The 19,471-nt window shown below is 39.9% G+C and overlaps 1 protein-coding gene across 1 annotated transcript in view; it reads right to left on the bottom strand.

Annotated features, from left to right (window-relative positions):
* Nucleotides 1–19,471, bottom strand: part of LOC102796796 (transcription activator GLI2.L-like) — a 91,299-nt gene that overhangs the window by 19,553 nt on the left and 52,275 nt on the right. The window contains exons 4-5 of the mRNA XM_006800296.2: nucleotides 11,674–11,876; nucleotides 9,089–9,271 (exon numbers count right to left, since the gene is read on the bottom strand). Of these exons, the coding sequence (XP_006800359.1) occupies nucleotides 9,089–9,271; nucleotides 11,674–11,876 (386 nt within the window). The remainder of the gene's footprint in view (nucleotides 1–9,088; nucleotides 9,272–11,673; nucleotides 11,877–19,471) is intronic.

Raw genomic sequence — 19,471 nt, 5'->3', positions numbered from 1 at the left:
TCGGTTTCCCTGGGCCTTTTCCCATGTGTTATGAATAAATATTCTGTTTTATTGGTACCAATACTGGCTTTATTTTGTTGTATTTATCCGCAACACCTTAAAGGTGAAAATAAACCGGTCCGATAATGTCCACTAGAGGTGGGCTCCAAAAGTTAAAATGTCCAACTTAATTTCTTTAGTTCCAGCAGAAATAAATGTGTTTACAGCTTAATACAAAAAACATTTTTAGCCTATGTAGTTAATTTCCCCTCATGACTACTATACAGGGGAATAATTGTTTTTTATAATTCACCTATTTAAATTGCATTAAGGCTGTCATGTTTAGGCTGTGTGCAGGCAGGATGAGGACCCAAACGCAAGCTCACGGAGGCAGGAATGAACTCAAAACACAGTTTTATTGCTGACGGAAGTTAAGGTGATACAAAATAATATGAAACTAAACTGTGAAGTTATAAAGGAACTGACTCACAAGGAAACACACGGAAGGGCACAGTCATGAGGGAGAACGCGACATTGAACTGAGGACATAAATACACAGAGGGTTAACGAGGCAAGTGGGAGCACACGGGGAACACAGATAATCGTAATGAGACAGGGCAGGAGTGAACACAACAGGATGGATACTGACGAGAGACTGTCAAAGTAAAACAGGAAGTACACAGAGGTTCAGACAAGAGGAGAGAGAGAGCACAGGGAGAGCACGGACATAACAGGCTGGGGAAAACATGGAATAAGACACAAGGAGGGGAAACGAGGGCTCACAGATACACAGAGGGGCACACAGGGGGTAATCAAATAAGGAACATCTTAACAGAACAACCTAGGAACCACGGCATAAATAAAGAACAAAATACAAAACACACGAAAACTAAGAATACTGGCCCATACATGGCCCAGGACCATGACATCGGCATTATTAGAGGTCGTGCCGCCTTAACTGACAGGGGCTTTAGCTGCTAACTGTCTGCTATGTTCCTGAATGGACCTCTAGACCAAGTTTAAAAGGATTTGTATAATTTTGGTAATAAATAAAATCAGATCATCAGCATACAGTTACAGGCTGCGATCAGTTTGTTCCTTCTGGTGCACTTTGATCATCTGACAGATAATATGGCTTATTGTGTGGTTATTGTACTAACAGACCATCCCTCCAGTTTTAGTAAAATTCTGATTTTATTTGGCTTTTAATTAGCAAGAATCGGTGTGTGTGTTAGCTGATAACTTACCCTGTCATTCTGATATATTCATTTCTGTCTTGAAAAAGCCAACACAGAGACTAAAACACTGACACTGACCCTTCAGTTCAGAAGCCAATGCTAGCATCACAATGGCTATTTCCATTATGATTTTGTTTTCGATCTACTCTATGATAGTTTGGGTTTAACAGAATTATGTCAGTACAACAGCAGGAAGTGTTTTTCACCGTGCTAAACTAATCACCTGTTGGCTGCATCAGGTGATCAGTTTGCAAAACTAATCTACCAAGAGCCACTCCAGGTCCTGTCAATGCCTTTAATCTAAAAACAGCTGTCATCACAATGGCACTTAATCAATTTGAGCGAATGGACAAAGGACCCCACATTTATTATGTCCATGTAGATAAGAAGCATCAGTAAATAATTTGTTTTTCTTACAAGGAAGCTAATATGCTAATAACAGGTCCCTTGATTGCACATTTAGAACTGTAGTTAAACCATAATTTACTTGCATCTATATGAAACTGTTTGTTTGGTGGTTGAAAGGTGAATGCTGTTGCTCGGCTGATGTGTGTAATCTTTGAGTACCCAAAGTGCCTCATCCTACTGAGACATCCCTGATACTCACAGGCAGGTCATTTTACCATCTGTAAGGTTTTTTTTATACAAATGCACTGCAATGAAATGTGTCCTTAATGGGCTGACATAAAGGTGAAGAATGAGGGAAACATATCCCCAGCATCACAGTGTTGACATGTATTTGGTGCTGTTTAAACAGTAATCAATAAAACTGACTTCTGCGTAAATCAGAAAAAATTAGGGATTTTTTTTTTATCATTGTGTTTCTTGGTTGGATTTGGGAGAGTTTGACAGAGGTCAACATGTACTAGCTGTTTATTGTTTTAAAAAATTAACATGAGAAGGGCTTAAATTACAGACAAATACATGTTTTTTTCCCAAGTTTTCTTTTGGAGAAAATCCCTCATTTCAATTCTCACAGGCTTTAGAATGAAGCAGGGAATTAGCCTCCTCTGCAGCTGTCTGATCATTACATTTCACAACTTTAGTCTTTAGTCCAAACATGTGTCTGCATGAAATCCAATGCAGCGTTCACATCTGCCCACATGTGGCGACCTCATTAAGATTCAGACACGACCAATCAATCTTCCTGCAATAATTCCTCGTAATTACTCCAGATAAACATCACCCAGTCCGGGTTGGACTTCACGATGCTAAATGAGGGCAATTTACAAAGAATTGATTTCAACTGCAAGGAAATGTATGCAGAACCATCTGATCGATCTCAGCTCTGACATGTAAATTCAGACAACAAAACTCTTCTTCAAGCACTTAAAACAGGCTCCAAACTTCCTTTTTCTTTAAGTTGTAACACTGGGCGGACATACAGAACTCATTGCCTGCTTAATTGTCATTTTTTTCCTAACCAGCTAGTCCAGAAGACAATGAGAAGCACACTGACTGTATTTAGGTGTTATGGTTAAATAATAATGTTTAATGTGACATAAGTAAATAAACAGATTTTAAAAGATTCAGTCTGAGACTATAGATATTTTTTTCCTATGAAGTCAGAGAGAGTCAAGCCCCACAAACTGTATATAAAAGATGTCAGTAGCCACTATGATGTCACCCATGTATTTCTGGCATGGTGAACCCTTAAAGTGAGCAGACTGAACAATCTCCATGTTGGGTTTCTGAGTCAGACCACATTTGAATGAAAGGATGGGAAGAAGTTATGAGCTAATGCTGGTTGGTATAGCTTGGCTAGCAAGCTGCACCCATAAACTGTAACAGTGCATCACATAGATTAGCACAATTATTTGACAAATTACGGTATTAGCAATACTTATAATTAGCACTATTATCCTGAATGACATCTGTTACCACTCATAAACTTTTCAATTCTTTTTTTCCCTAAAAACTCTTGTGTCAGTGTCTCCCTCTCTGCAATCTTGGAATCTCTGAGCTCTGTCAATGAAATGGTGGTAAACTCAGATATGCATTATTAGCTGAAGCTGTGGAGCTTTACCCTCTCGTTTCCCTGTAAATTGGATTTAAAAAAAAAAAACAAAACAAAACAGCCCAATGCTGAAGACAATACTTCAAAATATGAGTTAACAAGCTCATGGGTGACATCATGGTGGGTATTACCATGTATAGAGCTAAGCCTCTGGGAAGATTCAAATACGTTTTCTGAAACCCTGGTAATGACTACAATGTGGCAGGTTAATCTGGTCTTAATCTGCAACATGCTGTTTTTAGGCTAGTCTACATAGTGCATACAGCCATATCTGTTTGCTACTCAAAAATAAATGGAAGCCTTAAAAGTTGCCCTTTATTTTTGCACATCAAATTACCAAATAATAACAGTGAAGCTGGTATCCTCCTCAAAGATGGGAACGTTTAAAAAATGTTCATTTAAAGAAAGAGTTTATCCATGTTTATTCCACCACTGACGGTGGCTCTAATGTTCTCAAAAACTGAGCTAATTAAAGCACATTAAAGCATTGTATTGGACACCTGACACTAAATGCTGCCTGGAAAAGGGCTGTTAAGATAAATGTTAAAATCTGTCCTTGTTCCTTACAAAGAAACAGTTGGAGGGACTCCTGGAGCACATCTGGTTCACTTCCTGTCACCAAGGCCCAGAAACTAGAGGCTCTGACGTTGAGCTTTTCCTGCGACAGCAAGGAGCTCAGCATGCAATTAATTCTGCTTTGTTTGCTTTCACTGCCGTGCTTATTAACGATGGGACTCGGAGGGTCTTTCCAAGTATGTCCTGCAGCATATGTTACCTGTTTAAAGACTTGAGGAGGAGGAGGAGGCATCTTTATGCTGGGACGTATGGAATTTGAATGATGATCTAACAAATCCACAGAAGAGGAAAAACATTTCCTCGATTCTCGAGGGACATCTTAGCTCTGGAGGTTTGTTACTGTTTGAGGGGCGGCCGGTGTTGCTGGATGCTAATTTGGACATTTAACCAGATGAAGCTCAGATAAAGCCCAGGTTGATGCTGATGGTGGTGGTGGGGGTGAGGTTTTCTTTTTTTTCCTACTGTTATCGGTGATGACGGCAGCGGCTCGTACGACGCCGTTCAGGACTGGCAGCCATATTCATCTCTGTTACTTCCTCTCACCTCTGGGGAGATGTGTTTATTAATGTGCCACTTCCACTGATAAATGGACCAATGGAAAGCCCCGGCTCGACTCGCTCGCCGCTGTCACTGCCGCTTCCCCCACTTTTCCATTGTGATTTATATTAGAAGCTGCTTTGGGAAGGGGGGGTGAAGTGTGTTGAAAACATTTTGGGAAGACGGGGGCTCTCAATTAAAGGAAAGTCATAAACTTTAGATAAAAATCAAAAAGCTGCTTACACTTTCGATTATTCTGGGGTCAAACTTTGACATAAGCACTTAAAAAAACTCACAAGGAGTCTGTCAACTATGACATCTGTTAATTTTAAATAGACATTTAAGCAAAAGTGACTAAATGATAGCCAAAAATATTTTCCTTATGTGAGCAATAAATATGAGGAAAACCAGTCAAAGATGCTTCCCAGATAGAAGTGAATGTTTGGCCCAGATGCGGCCCACATCTGCAGTTTTCTTTGGCCTTGAATGACTGCATAAACATGGGGTTAGCATGGCTGCCACAACGCAGCCAGAGGTCAAGGATGTTCTGTTTTGGGAGAAACGACACTCGCCAGCGCGCCAAGTGCCAAAAGAAGCCCGGATTAGGCCCAGATGTGTCGGCTCTCTGGGTTAACTTTACATGATTGCACTTTGCACATCTCTCATTCTGGAGCTAATAAAAAGACACCAGACCATCGACCATAAAAACGTGTAACAGATGAGTAAATTCGATGCCTAAAAAAAAAGATGACCTTTTCTCATGAAAATAAAGATGTAATCGCTATAAAATAAAATCTCATGTTATGACTTTGCCAAGTTTCTGTTCTTTCACCTGCAGCGTGAGACTGTTTTATTTGTAACAGAAAGTTTTTAAATCATTATAATATAAACAAGTCAAACTGAAGACAAAACTGATCTGATGGTGTGAAAGATTACGTTCAAAAACAACAAACTTCGAGGTTACTTATTCAACATGAAACTACCACAGATGGTGTCAAAGATAGGGAGACACGAGAGGAATTGTTCACCCACACACACAAAACTGATTTAAAGATCTTAAAACAGAAATTAGTAGATCTGCTGCATGTGTTGAATATCTCCACCTTGAATCTTTACTCAGCTTTAACAAAGCCCCAAAACAAACCAATCAAAACCTTCTGATACCAAAAGCCTGGTAACAGATTTGCAGAAAACTAAATATTTGTAGGACTGAGAGCAACCACAGCAGATGAATATGAAGAAAGCATCTTAGACAGCATTCCTGTTAGACAGATACCTTATGTGTTGCTTCTTTTGAGTAGTTTTTCTCAAACATCACCAGCTTTCCTCCCCTCGTTTCTAAGAATGGAAATATTTCACCGCGTTTGGCAGGTAGAGTGATCTTGCTGCTCCCTGCTCACAGTTTCAGTGAATATCTTAACAATGACATTTTGGCGAGACGGAGCCAAACGTGCTTTCCGTTTGCTTTGGCTCCTGCGTCTGCACAGTGTTTCGGGACGGCTGGAAACTGAGTTATGACAGCTTTAGTGAGCGCGGCTGGCCGGCTTCACGCTGCTGGCAGCCTGCCTTAGCTCTCAGCAGCACAACTTTGGCCTCCGACACCATAACACAGCGAGCTCATTCACAAGCCTGTGGGGAAGAGTTTAACCCATGCTGACGGCTCGTTCAGCGGCTCAGCAGGCAACCGTATCACTCACTGTAAAACTTGGGGTGAGGCCTAAAGTCACCAGTTATTTGTACATTTATATATTATATTTTTATATTTTAACTTCAGATGTGCTCTGTTTTCAGCGTCATTGTGGACCTCATAGATTGGTTGCAAGTTACAACCTGGAGTTCTCCTTTTCATTTTACAGCCTCAGGATACTCCAGCAAGAAACCACATGTAAGGGTTTTAGAAATGCAAAGACCTAAAATTCCCACGCAAATGTGTTGTTCTGTCCTTTAAGCTCATTATAGTTCATTTATAGAGGAAACATCACTGTGCTTTCTTCTATGAGTTCAGACTTCCTGAGCTGCTTTGGAATTTACATATATTACTATAAAGAAGAAGGTGAGAATGATTGTTCCAAGCAGACAGCAAATATATGCAGCAGTCACACAAGACCTGGTTACTTAAAGGTAGACTTTTAACATAAGTGTGTTTACTGTTTCAAAATACTTTAAAATCCAAATCATCCAAAATTAATGAAAGACATCTATGTGTTGAAGCTAAACTGGTGACAATCTTTACTTTTGTATAAAACCAGTTAGTAGCACAAGATGTTGCAGCGAGTAAGTATAACCTTTACTTAACCGGGTACACGAGGTCCTGAAGAATGCGTCCTTCAAAACCCTTTTGAGTAAAACATGGTGGATGGTTAAAATGTGTAACTAGTGCTGTATAGAATATTACTAAAGAGTGTATGAACAGCTATGCAGCAATGAGAGACTATCCAATGTCAATGAAGGTCACCAACTTCGCCACATAGCTGTTGGAATTATCAGTCCCATCACTGAGGCAACAAATTAACAATAAATTAAAGCAACTTCCAATGGAAAAGTAGCACATGTGACCGGGTTACCAAGGCAACCACTGGCCTGAAATAAGTACTGGAAACCAGCTGCCAGCTGAAAAGCAATGCATAAGCTTATTGCTTTGATGAGTATAGAGTAAGCTGCTTTTGTTTTGTTTTGTTTTTTATTTAAACTGTAATTTAAAGGGAACATGTGCAATATTAACAAATGTTGCCTTTTGATGCATTGCTGCAAAGTTAGCTTAAAGACAATTTATATATGCAGTCCCTTGGCAGGTTACAAATGTTATCCATAATTGCACTTCAGATAAATCAATCTGAATCCATGAGTAGCATTGGAATAACTGTTTGAGACTTTTCTGAAGCGTAACATCAACTAGTTTGCTCTCAAGGTTTGCTTATTAAGCATGTGCCTAGAACAAAACCCAATAAAAAAGCAAAAAAATTAATATATATGTGCATCCACACCAGACGTGAGAGTCAAAAACATGCCAACAATAATATTTAAAAAAGAATCAACAGCTCTCATACTCTCACACTCCAGTTTTGTCTTTTAGTGTAAAACTTCCAGCACACCTGCTCAGGATTATGACCAATAAAAAATATATATTGATGGGTACCCATAACTTTTTTTTTTTTAAAAGACTTAAGATTAAAGTCAGATTTCTACTAGAAAATTTTAGATTTCTGACAGAAAAAGTCAGATTTATGAGGAAAACAACCAGAATTCTATCTTTCGCCTCACAATTTTAGAAAAAGTCATCTCTTATAAAGATTTTTTTTCCAGAGGAACCTAATTCTCTCCCTGCTGTGTTTTTATATGAGTCTTGTGGCACACAGTAGTTATGTAAAGCACCTAGAAAAGCAAAGGTGAGTAAAGGATGAGCAGGAAGATGGCCATAAATATCCTACAACCCAGTTAGAAATTTACTGTATGAGAAACACTAACAGGAAATGTCACATCTGTGCAAGTGCAGAGGCGTGAAGCTGGCAGGTATTATCACAATGACTCAGACAGATGAAGCTTTCTGGTGTTCATCACCAGGACTTCCCCTCCACTATTAGTCTCACTCTCAGACACGGGTACCCTTTTAAGGTGCAGAGCAAAGCGCCGGATCAAAGCAGGCATCCATTACATTAAATATACCTACTGCAGCCAAAAGTGCCCCACAGTGGAAATATCACAGCACCACAATAAGTCCTCCATGTTTACGGAAAAGTGCTGGTGGAGGCCGGGTGTGGAGGCGAGCTGCTCAGCACATGTCCAATACCTGAAGCCCTTTAGATGTTTGAAGATGTTTGACATGAAAAATGTACACAGGGCTTTTTTATTTATACACCTCTCCTGTGATCTCTGTTTCATCTCCAACGTGATACGAATTTCATCTCCCTAATCGGGGTCAAAGCAGCTCATTGGGTAGAGCCGGGTGGGCTGGTGGGAAAAGAGACCTTTCTACAGTCAGTTTTAGTCAGCTGGATGAACTGACTTTTTACGTGATACAGGATTTGCCACCTGAAATAACGCTCACAACACAGTAACACCCCAAATAACCTATAAAAACACATAAGATACACAGATACACTGCTTGATATCAGAAGTATATACAACTCTTATAACCAGATTAGATACACTTGTAGTTTGTGATTCATCTCCCAAAGAAAAGACAAAACAAATAAGATAAACTTATAAAAACTTAACTGAAATGTTTGTTTCCTTTTTTTTCCTATACATTGGATTGGAAAGTCAAAATCAACAATATGAAAAGCCAAAAGAGGTTCAAATGTAGGTTTTATTTCAACTTTAAAACTGTTTCCACACATTTTTACCATTTGCGTATAGCATACGGTGGCGTACATTGTCACTCATATCCTTGATATTTTAAAGCCCCTTTTCCTTTCTGTTTTTTTGTTACAACCAGGTGACCTGTTTGGGGCAAAAGGCCGAAGTTAAATAGAATGTATGGGTGCATCACTGCTGTAAAGCTGGACATTGTAACATGGCAGTCTATGGGGACCGACTCAGTTTTGGAGGCACCTTCCACTGGTAATGACAGGAACTGCAGTTTCACATTTTTTCATTTACTGTCATCGTACTATGTCTGAACTTCTTAACCTAAAAATCACAGGAATCCAGAAAACCAAAACTAGGGGCTTAGAGAAGTTAGGAAATATTTCTTTGAAACTGCAGCTGGAAACCTTTCAAGTCAAATCTCAGAGGTACTCACCATCAATGGGAGCGATGTAGTCAGACAGGTGGGCCCCCGCCGTGGCCCCGGCCCCTTGCATGAGCAGCTCGCTATAGGGGCTCCGGTGGCTCGCCATTAGGTGATAATACTCAGCCGGACTGGCTCCAGGTGGAGGAGGAGGAAGTCCAAACAGCCCACGGTCTTTCAAATGCTCGTGGGCCACTGCAGGAGCAAGCAGAGAGGGTGCGAATGAGCAGAGTTAAAGAAAGCTATGAGAACAGGAAATTAGGACAGGGAGGATAGATGGATGCAGGGATGGAGTGAATGGCTAAACAGGAGGAGGGAGGGAAGGGGGAGAGGGGTAAATTCCTGGTGCCTCACACTGAGGGGATCTCTGAATGGGGAGAGGGGCCAATGGGGTGGAGCTGGATCGCTGATGTGCAACAGCCCGTGTAGGTGCTCCCACCCACCAACCCCCCATTTCTTCAGTCACACAAGGAAAACAAGTCTTTATGTTGTTGGTGTATGTAAAGGTCAAAGACTCCAGAGTGTAAATATTAGTTCTGATTTACTGATTATTTTGATGGACAGTGGAGGAACTTTCACATCATGAGTTTAGTTACCTAATTTCACTACTTTTTCTTCAGTTTTTAAGGTGGTTGCAGCCACTTAATTAATCTGCCAATTAATCTAGTTTATAGATTTTTAAGGCAGCCTACAGCTACTTTATAATGCAAACTCGTGAATCGTATTGGTGTTAACATCTGCACATAGTAAGATCATTTTAAATGTGTCAGCACCTGAAAGTCTAAATTATGAATCTGTTTTTTCTCCTCCACGTCCTCACATTGTGTCTTGCTCCCTTTTTTCAGGGTCTCTGCCTCCTGCTCAAGTCCTAATCGATCTTTCAGACGACATCAGGCCTCTGGGCGTAAAAAAGAGCAGACGCCGTGCTCGTGCTGACTTCATAGCTGAAGTAGCTGCCCTTAATTCGCCCTCACAGGATCACATTTCCACCTTAAAAACTTCTGAATGATGACCAGAGAGCTAGTTAATCAGATGAAGCTGTGGGAAAAGAGACGCAGTGCAGGAAGAGAGCCGGCAGGTTAAAAACTGCAGAACGTCTGAAAAACAAAAAGATGCTTATTTAAACGGGCTCCAGTTGACTTTTTTTCACATATTAAATTTTTTTGTTGCCAAAGTGTCCTTTAACAGCGATGTGAAAATAACAGGAAGTCACATCTCCATGCTGAGGTGAATAAAGAGGTCACCTGGAAGGCTAGCAGTCTTCATTTCCAAACTCAACACCTTGTCTTTCAACAATCTTTTCTCCTTTGGTGCAGCTTTATCACGGGCTGATCTCAGGCGCGGCTGCTTATTTCACTTTAAAAGCTTTGCCACATTACCACTGACAGACTGTAAAAGAAGATTTATACCCCGTCCCACCACCGCGCTCCAATCTGTTATTGTAATTCAGCGCTGAGGAAAGAGTTGTCATCACGTCCGGGTAGATTTTGAGGAGGGGTGGGGGATTGTTGAGGGTTTGCCAGCACTGTTTTATCAATTTCAACTTAGTGTTTCTAAAAGGATCCTCTTAGTATCAATGTGGAAGGATGAAGAGGTCAAGGTTTCCCTGCAGAAAGACCCCAAAACATGTCACCAAACACTTCAAACCCAGACTGCCGACTGAGTCATAAGTAGTTCCTTCTAAAATCACAATATTACTTAATGATGCTCCAAAGCAGTTTTCAACCAGTGGAAATAAAACCATAAAGTTTTATGATAAATACAAAATATAACTAGCCTAACATGCTTGGAGGTCATTTATTTTCTACAATGGCTTCATATCTTTGGATTTATTCAAAAGAATTTAAAATATCTACATTTTTAAAAAGATACTTCTCATACACTAGTTTTTGGCTTGGTTATGATACATTCAATTGGTATACTTTTATTCATATAGCTCCAGCTCACATCAAAAGTCACCTCAACGCACTTATATTGTAATGTTAAGAACCTGCAGTTTGGTTTCTTAGAAAGAAACCAATTAAAAAAGTATTATTTGTTTTTATATTTGGCTTTCAGACTGGTTTTGTCCATGGTTTTGAATGGCATTTGACTGGATTTTGGAGTTGGTTTCACACTTGGATTAGATAAGCTTCAGTTTAGCTGGGATTTGTTTTTGATTTCAGCTTAAAGACTAGTTAGACATATTAAAATAGTTACATGTATCCATAATTAGAAGGAGACAAAGCAAATATCCTTCTCCAATACCTAATAATCTGCAGAGATCCTCCAATAAGTGATTTGTCCAAAGCGTGAATGAATTATGAAAATGCGTATTTGTTTTGTCTGCCAGCTTGGGAAGATGGCAGTAAAAAACAGCTATATAAAAGTAAATAAGGATTTTAAGGTCCTGACGGCAAACTAAGCCAAAGATGGTAAAATGTGTAAATGATGTATAAAGCTTAAAAATCCATTGAAATAATGTTACATTTTACAACAATATAGGTTGAATTTGTCCCCTGAAAACTGATTGGACAACGTGGAAGAGTAAAAGCAGACAGAGAAATAAATGTCTTTCTTTGTCTCATAGATAAAAAAGAGAAGATGGGTGAACTTACAGTCCGCAGGGCTGAGTCCTCGGGCTGCTGAGATCATGGATAGGGTGGGGCTGCTGTGCACAGAGCGCAGGTAGTGCTCCATGTGAGGGCTGACATAGGGGTGAGGCGGGCTGAAGGGAGAGTCACCCGTGGCCACTGCAGCTGGCGAGAGGCGAATCAGGGAGATGTCGGAGATGACGGGGCTGCCGGCCAAACCTGCAGGGCTGGAAAAGAAAAGACAAATTATATGCAAACTGCTGCATACTGCAGTTGATCTTTACACTTCTTTAACCCAATCAGCAACCAGCTCCAGAGGTTATGTTCACACTTTTGTAACAATGGAGCAAAGAGGAATTGGATATACAAACATAATACTTGTTAGCTTCCAGATTTAGGATCTCCCCCCTTTAAAAGCTGCGTGCCATCAACATGAAGCACACTTTGACACGACCACCTGAAGCGCCCTCACACTTCACAAACTCCTGCGGTGACGGTGAGTAATCCATCTGCGAACCCAATCCTCCCAGCATCCACCTCAGTGTACACAGAGTGTTGAGAGTGATATCACGTCTAACGCGGTTCCTCTATCGAGCTTTTGATCTGGGAGAGGAGGAGGAAGGGGTGAGATCAGGGTCATGGGACGAGCAGACAGTGGGGGAGGAAGTGCTGCACGGCGAGGAGAACAGCCTCTACAGATTACACTTTTGTCCACGGGGCATTTTGTGGGCGTCTTTCACCTGTGTAAGGTTATCTGGAAGACGGCTGATTCTGCGGTTTGGGGAAGATGAGCCTGATAAAAGAATGCAAAGCTGACACCTTTGTCCTGAATCTGTGAACTTCAGAGTCACACAAATATATGCACAAAAGTATATTTGTACTAAATGTGAAGTGAGCAAGCTTTGAAAAACTGGAGATGTTCTCAGAGTTCTTCTGTCAGATTTACTTGTCACAGTCACTTCATCTCAGACTGACACCATGAGGTTCAGATCAGGGCACGATTTTTGGATTGCATGTCTGTACTTGATTTTACACATGCCATACACTGCTTTTGCATTTGGTTTTAGACAAGCTTCCACTTTGTCTTTGATTTAAGATACATTTCAGACTTTGTAATGCCATGTTTTATTCTTGATTTCATATTTAGGTGTTAACTTGGCTTCGGACTGCTTTGTGCATAGTTTAGACTGTTTTTGACATTATTTGAGGTTTTTTCACTCTCACTGTTGCCTTGTCTTTGGTCTTAGTTTCATACATTTTTGGCTAGATCCATTCTAATTTGGACTTTGTTTTACACTGCGGTTTGAACTTGGCTTTAGATCAGGTGTTGGACTAATTTGTTTATCTTATTTTATTCTTCCTTTTTATATGATTTCTAACATGGCTTTGCACTTCATTTCGAACCTCTTTGCACATGGTTTTTGGATTACATACTGACTTTTATTTTAGGTCTTTCAGCTCACCTTTGGGCCATTTGAGACTTGGCTTTGGAGATTTTTGCTGGGTTTGGCTAAAACAGCTGGATTTTCAGTCCTTTGGTCCTCACATACTTTTAGCCTGGTTTTGCTCCAGTTTAGAGTTGGGTTTTAGACTCATTTTGGAGTTGGTTATCTTATAATTTTATTTTTGACTTTGTATTTGGTTTAGGACTTGACTGCAGATTTCGTTTTGAACTTCATAGTTTTAGGACTGGCTTTTGGCTTGATTTCACTTTATTCTTCACTTTGTCTTTGGATTGTGACTCCACTGGTTCTGGAGCATTTTGTATAACTTGGAGCAAAGGTTGTATGGATTTGTTGAAGCAGAACTGCCTCGAACAATCAAAAAACAGTACTCACTGGATGTACTTCCAGTTCTGTCAATACATGTATAGCTCTGTAACGGGCTTCATTGTGTTGAGTTGCCAGGCTTTTTTCTCTGCTAGGTGTGGCTGCCCCTGGTCTATCTTGGCTATGTCCCCAGTGATAGTATTAAACATATCTATAAAATAAAATACAGCAGGTTTCCAAAGAGCTTGGAAGTCCAGAGGGGCTTTGTCAAAATGGTAAAAATCAATGAGTAATTCAAGAGAAAGAGAGAGTTCATAGTTTGAAGGTGCACTTTTTGATTAAACCATAGTATGTGTTTAAAAAAAATGAAATTTTATCCTGAAAGCCAATGGTTAATGGAGAACATGATGCAGGAAGAGAAAATAAAAGTTCTGTCATCAAGTATTAATTGAACTAAAATGTGCTGATCTCATGTTTCACCACAACAGCGGAATTTCAAAGAGTCGCTGCCAAAGTCAATCATCAGTGTCAGCAAAAACCTCTCGCGAAGGAGGAAAGTTTCTCAGCTAGATGAAAAGAATTCTTTTATTTCTTATTAACCACAGGCTCGAAAGACCTTTCGGGGTTTTGACCAATTTCAAAGTTAGAAATGTCAATAAAACTACTGAACATTTAATCAAAATGAAAAAGTTCTTATCATTATTCATTCAAGTAGTTTGAATCTGAACCCACAGCTGATGTTTCAGTCAGTCATCTCCACATCTGTGCAACGACCTCTGCTTAACGTTCACCAAATCTTTTCTATCTCTCACCTGGCTGCTTCATTAAAAATACATTCTCTCCCTTGTCTGTCCATCCAACAAAGACTTGACTGCCTCACAGCCAGAGCGTTGGATTGCATCACGACTGAGGCAATGTTTTTCTGTCTCCCCATGCACACGATAAAGATCTGATTTTCCACCCAAAAACATAATCAGCCCCTTGGTCAGTTTGAAATATTAACACTCTCGTCATGTAACAGCCTGAGGCCTGTCTGTCTTTGAATCCAGCCTAAGTTGGGTTGTTTACCGTGATAACAAGCTCCTCCAACAATCACAGTCTGAATCAGATGAGAATATAAATATTTCTCTCTTTAAATCTAACCTGAAAGCTTTGTTTAAGCACACTAAGAGCTAGTCATGTAATATTCAGATGTTCGGAAGGTGCCAGCAGGCTGCAGGTTGAGCACAATGCTCGACCTTCGAAGCGTGTCCTGATTTGGCCCCATGCAGCAGGCTGAGACAGGAAGGAGCCGCCCGGGAGAGGCGGAAATAGGTGGTGGTAACAAAGAGGATCCCTGTCTTCTGTCTCTTGAGAAAAAAATGTAATCTTATGGTATACATCTCAGTTCTTCAAATAATACTGAGCGCAATTTGTTTTATGCATCGGGAGACTTTTTTCCATCTACTGTTACTTCTTTTACAGCTGCTTTTCTATCTGCAAGAATTCAAATCTGATCTAATGCAACTTAAATGTACAACACACATTTCTGAACTTTCAAAAGTTTTTACATCACTGCATGCAATGAAGCGGCAACTTCTTCAACTGAAAAATGCAGCGCCGCAGTTGTGCGGAAGTGCAGTTCGGAAGTGCAGTTCCTCTAATGGCCACTTGAAACCGTCTTTAAAGGTAAGTCAGTGCTCACAGACTCCCGGTTTTGTTAAGTTTTACAGTAGAAGCAATCAGGCCATTAACTGCAGGCAAAATACACTGCAGTGTCATTTTAACCTGGCAAAGTTCATAAATATGACTTTTATGTCTGATGATTTCTGAGACTGTTTTTGCAAATCTAATGCTTTCTATATAAAAAATAATCTAATTTTAATTTTAGCACAAATTAATGACTTTAAACTAGAAATTCTGAATGTTTTTCTCTGATTATCACCCCTTCTGCTCTGTTTTTAGCCTGCAGTGCACTATTATGCATTATTATACACATTAATCTCTACCTAGCTAAAGAACAGAAGTATAGCAGGATGTGGGACACAGTGCAACCAGCATGTTTTTCTTATCAACAAAGACTTCAGGTCCATTTAAATGCACTCTTAGAGGAAATCTACCAACCAGTTCTTTTACCGGACAACGGCAGATTCAAAAGGCCATATCAGCAGCAGCCATCTAGGTTGTTTTTTTAGGCCTACTCTATATTAGATAAACGGCTGTGATTGGCCTGGTTTGAACAAGAGGAGTGCCAGAGGCATTCTGCACATAAGCTCTTGGATTCGTCTGGTTCCCAAGTTGTTAGTGCTGCTGATGGATCATGAAGTTAGACAATAAAAAACAGCTGAGCCGTGATTGTTTCTGTGTTTTACAAAGCTTTTAAACTGGAGGTAACAGACTGGCAGACAGACTCTGAAACAGCAGTTTCACTGAGTTGATCTCTAATGCTATTATGACTCAATTCTGCTTAATTTTCCACAGTTAAACCTCCACATGAACAGTATACCTTCATATCTTGTCTTTTGGGCCTCAAAAACTCCTGTGCAGTAAAAGATGCATCTGAGCTACATGGACTCTTCTGCATCCTTCTGTTTATTTTTGTTTTATTTGTGAGTGTGTGCGTGCACATATACATGGATGACACCAGAGATGAATTACAGTGTGACAGTGACTCTCGTCTCTGGTGTCGGGCCCGGCGAGCTCTCTGATTTAGATAAATCATGCCGTGCAGCAGCGCGCCACTGAATAAACTTCCACTGTAGGTTTATGAGTCTGCTGCGTGAAGCAGACCTCTCAAACTTAACAGGCAACAATGCCCCCTCCACCTCCTCCACCATCGCCAACCTGAAACCCCCAAACGCCTCATGAGGTAAAAGAAATGACCTAGATACAAACAAACAGAAGATGGGGCTGCAAATCATGGCCTGCTTCAGAAGTCAATTCATCATTTCATCCTCAGTTTGTTTTCTCTTTAAAGCTTTGAGGAGATTTATTTTATTTATGAGCGTCTCTAAAAAACAAATTTTAATGAAGTATGGATAAGTTTAGAAATTCAGTCTACACACTGATGTGTAGAAGTTGTGTTTATTGTTAAATAACATCTTTCTGGGTGTCTTTCTATTAAATATTAATATAAAACCATTTGACATGTCAGGCAATGACAAATAAATAATAGAAATCCATATTAACAAGCAGATGTAAGCCTAGCTTTAAATTGAAATTGAAAAAAAAACTTTCAGAAGGTTTTTTCTGAGCTGAAAAATTGTATGGACAGAGATACAGTTTTAACATGAACATTGTATTCACTTTTGTCATATAGCTGTGAAACTGTGTGTGTCTCTTAGGTATCTGTTAGTTGTGGTGTGCCACAGGAGTCTGTTTCTGGGCCACATTTATTTTCTTTATATATGTTGTGCTTTCAAGTAATTTGAGTTACTGCTGAAGACACACTGATATACTATTGGCTCAAATTGTGGTCATAAATATGTTGTACTTGTAAATCAAATGCTTAGTTGTGAACTGAGTTTTGTAACCTTGTAAACCAAAATATCTGAAATTTTTATGTTCGTGCATCTATAGATGAGAATTTGTGTGCGTGGAAAAAAGATTTGTTTGTGAAAAATATTTGCAAAAAGTTACAAATTCTTTTTGTTAAGGTCTGGTTACAGACACAAAGCAAAAAACTACTCTGCGCTTCCCTGGCTGTGTGTGAGTTTCAACTTACGAGTACGAATTTTGACCCAGTTTTTCTTCCTTTCAGCTGATTGGTGAATGTCATGTCAATCACAAATTTGACAAATTTACAAAACTCAGTTCTAAGCTGGATGGACAGTATTTTTTTTTTCCCAAATGAACAGACTGAATCATCAAAATGAAATAATAAATAAAATCACCTGAAACTAGCTGAAACTAAAAAATACTGGGTTTAACTACTAATTACAAATTGTTATCTCAGATGGTGAAAGGTTTTCAACAAGTATCTTTTGGAACAATGGTAGTACTAGCTTAACAAAAAGCAGGCTTTTATCTCACCACAACTGATCATAAATGAAGGAGGGAAATCTAAGTCGAATTTTTAACTGTTAGCTCATCAAGAAGACACTAAAAGCAACAGGAAGCATTTAGCTTAATTTAACACAAAGTCCATGACTCATGAGCTGCTGTAACTCCTCGCTTATCTGTTTCCAGTGTATAAGGTATAGAAGGGAAATTTCTTGTTGGGTTCTAACTTGAAAATTTCTGTCATTAGATGGTTCTCTGATAAAATTATGACTTTTGGAAATCTTGGTATCAGCTTCAATATTAACTTCAGTTTTGTCCAGCACATCATGAGTTTAGCATCTACAGATACAAAGGCATCTAAAAAAAACCCATCTAATCAAACAGAACTGAGATGCTGGGCTTTTAACCAGGACAGAAAGAACTGAGTTTAGTATTTTACAACACTGTCATTACTCTCCATTACTGCAGAAAAAATCTATTAACGAATGTCTTGGAACAAGAATTCTGAGATCAGTTTCCCCTTCTTCTACTTTGGCTCTCCTGAAGAAGGCTTTTCATCTGTCCAGTCTCATACATACTGATGCGTGTCCATAAAGTGGAGATTTTCTTCATTTAAACTGGAAAAAATTCCCATCTTTAGCCTGAATGGTCTGGAAATGGCAAGATGTTAATTATTTCTAAGGCATTAAATGGCATGTTTTCTAGCTACATCTCTGAGAGGTTTGTAGATTGAGTCAAGCAACCAGCAGAAAACTAACAGGACCCTAACATCTGGAACGATCTCCAGGAACTCAGATTGGTAGTGTAAATAACTTAGTTTAAAGTTAAAGGAAAGTTGATCTTAAAAGCAACTTCTAGGGTAAAGACTTTCCTGATTTTGCTCAGGTTTTGGTCTTTTGTTATATCTTTCTTGATTTTTATTTTCTTGCCCCTGTGAATCACTTTGTAATGTGGACTGTGTCAAAGTGCTGCACAAGCAGGTAAACCATAGAGCAGGAGGAAAGTGTCCTTCATTGCCCCATCTACAGAACTAAAAATGTCTTCTCAGAAAAGTTACTTCGTTCCACCAAAAGTTTCAATATGTAGATCTGATCCCTGCCTTATACATGATGCTGTTTGCAGACTCGCTCCGTCCGCAGAGACACCATCACGGAGGAGGAAGTGTTCCTCATCTGCAACCTTCTTACCTTACTGTCATCTGCCGGCAACGGCGCGGGAAGAAAAAGCGTCCTGTGCATCCAGTGGAGGGAAAAAAAGAAGAAGCTTTCCCTCGGCTGCTTTTTATGACAGGCCTGACAAAATAACCAGCCCTCTCATTACGGTATATGCAAACAATGATAAAGGGGACGGCGGCGAGATGTCATGTTAGACAATCAAGGAGGGGACCTCTGACACGCTGCCACGAGTGTGTAATAAAGTGCCGCGGCAGGCGACAAATGACACCGCACTTAATTTGCTGCGCAATGTTCCTGTAATTAGGTGAATTTGGCACAGGCAGGGGGGAGCGACAGCTAGATCAAGGTCTTGATGAATTAGGGGTCCACTGTCAAGATCAAATCACATTAATCAAGGTGGCCGAGTCCGCGGACAGCCATCCCCTCCCTACCCCCTCCCTCCCTTCTCCCAGCCGGCGTGATGAATAGCCCTGCTTCCGCCAGGCGCGAAGTATGCATCACCATCAAATCTGTGAATTTAAATGTAAGAGTACTATTTGGAGGATTCTATTGACTTTTTTTGTCCCGCCGCCAGTTTTTCTTCTGTGATAAAGTAACTCTGAAGTCTCCTCGTTGTTCAAAGTGTGCCACGAATGCGGCAGCCCTCTGCCTGATTTTATATAGCTCACTTTTTTAAAAGTTTACAATTAAGATGTGCACTTTCTGTTTGTTGTTTTTGTTAAAATACTTTAAGTTTTATTATTTCACTACAAGTTTTCTAACACTAGCAGGCCTTCACTCCTGCTAACGATGTATTTTTTTGGGAGAAGACATTTGTCCTTATTCTAATTTGGGACACAGCAGGAATACTCCACTTCAGTCTTCAAGAGGCAGCACAAACCAGTCAAGTAATCATTA

This window comes from Neolamprologus brichardi, chromosome 23 (genome assembly GCF_056152115.1).
Source record: "Neolamprologus brichardi isolate AB-2024 chromosome 23, ASM5615211v1, whole genome shotgun sequence".
In the NCBI taxonomy this organism is placed as follows: Eukaryota; Metazoa; Chordata; class Actinopteri; order Cichliformes; family Cichlidae; genus Neolamprologus; species Neolamprologus brichardi.
This window is presented reverse-complemented; position numbering and strand designations above follow the sequence as displayed.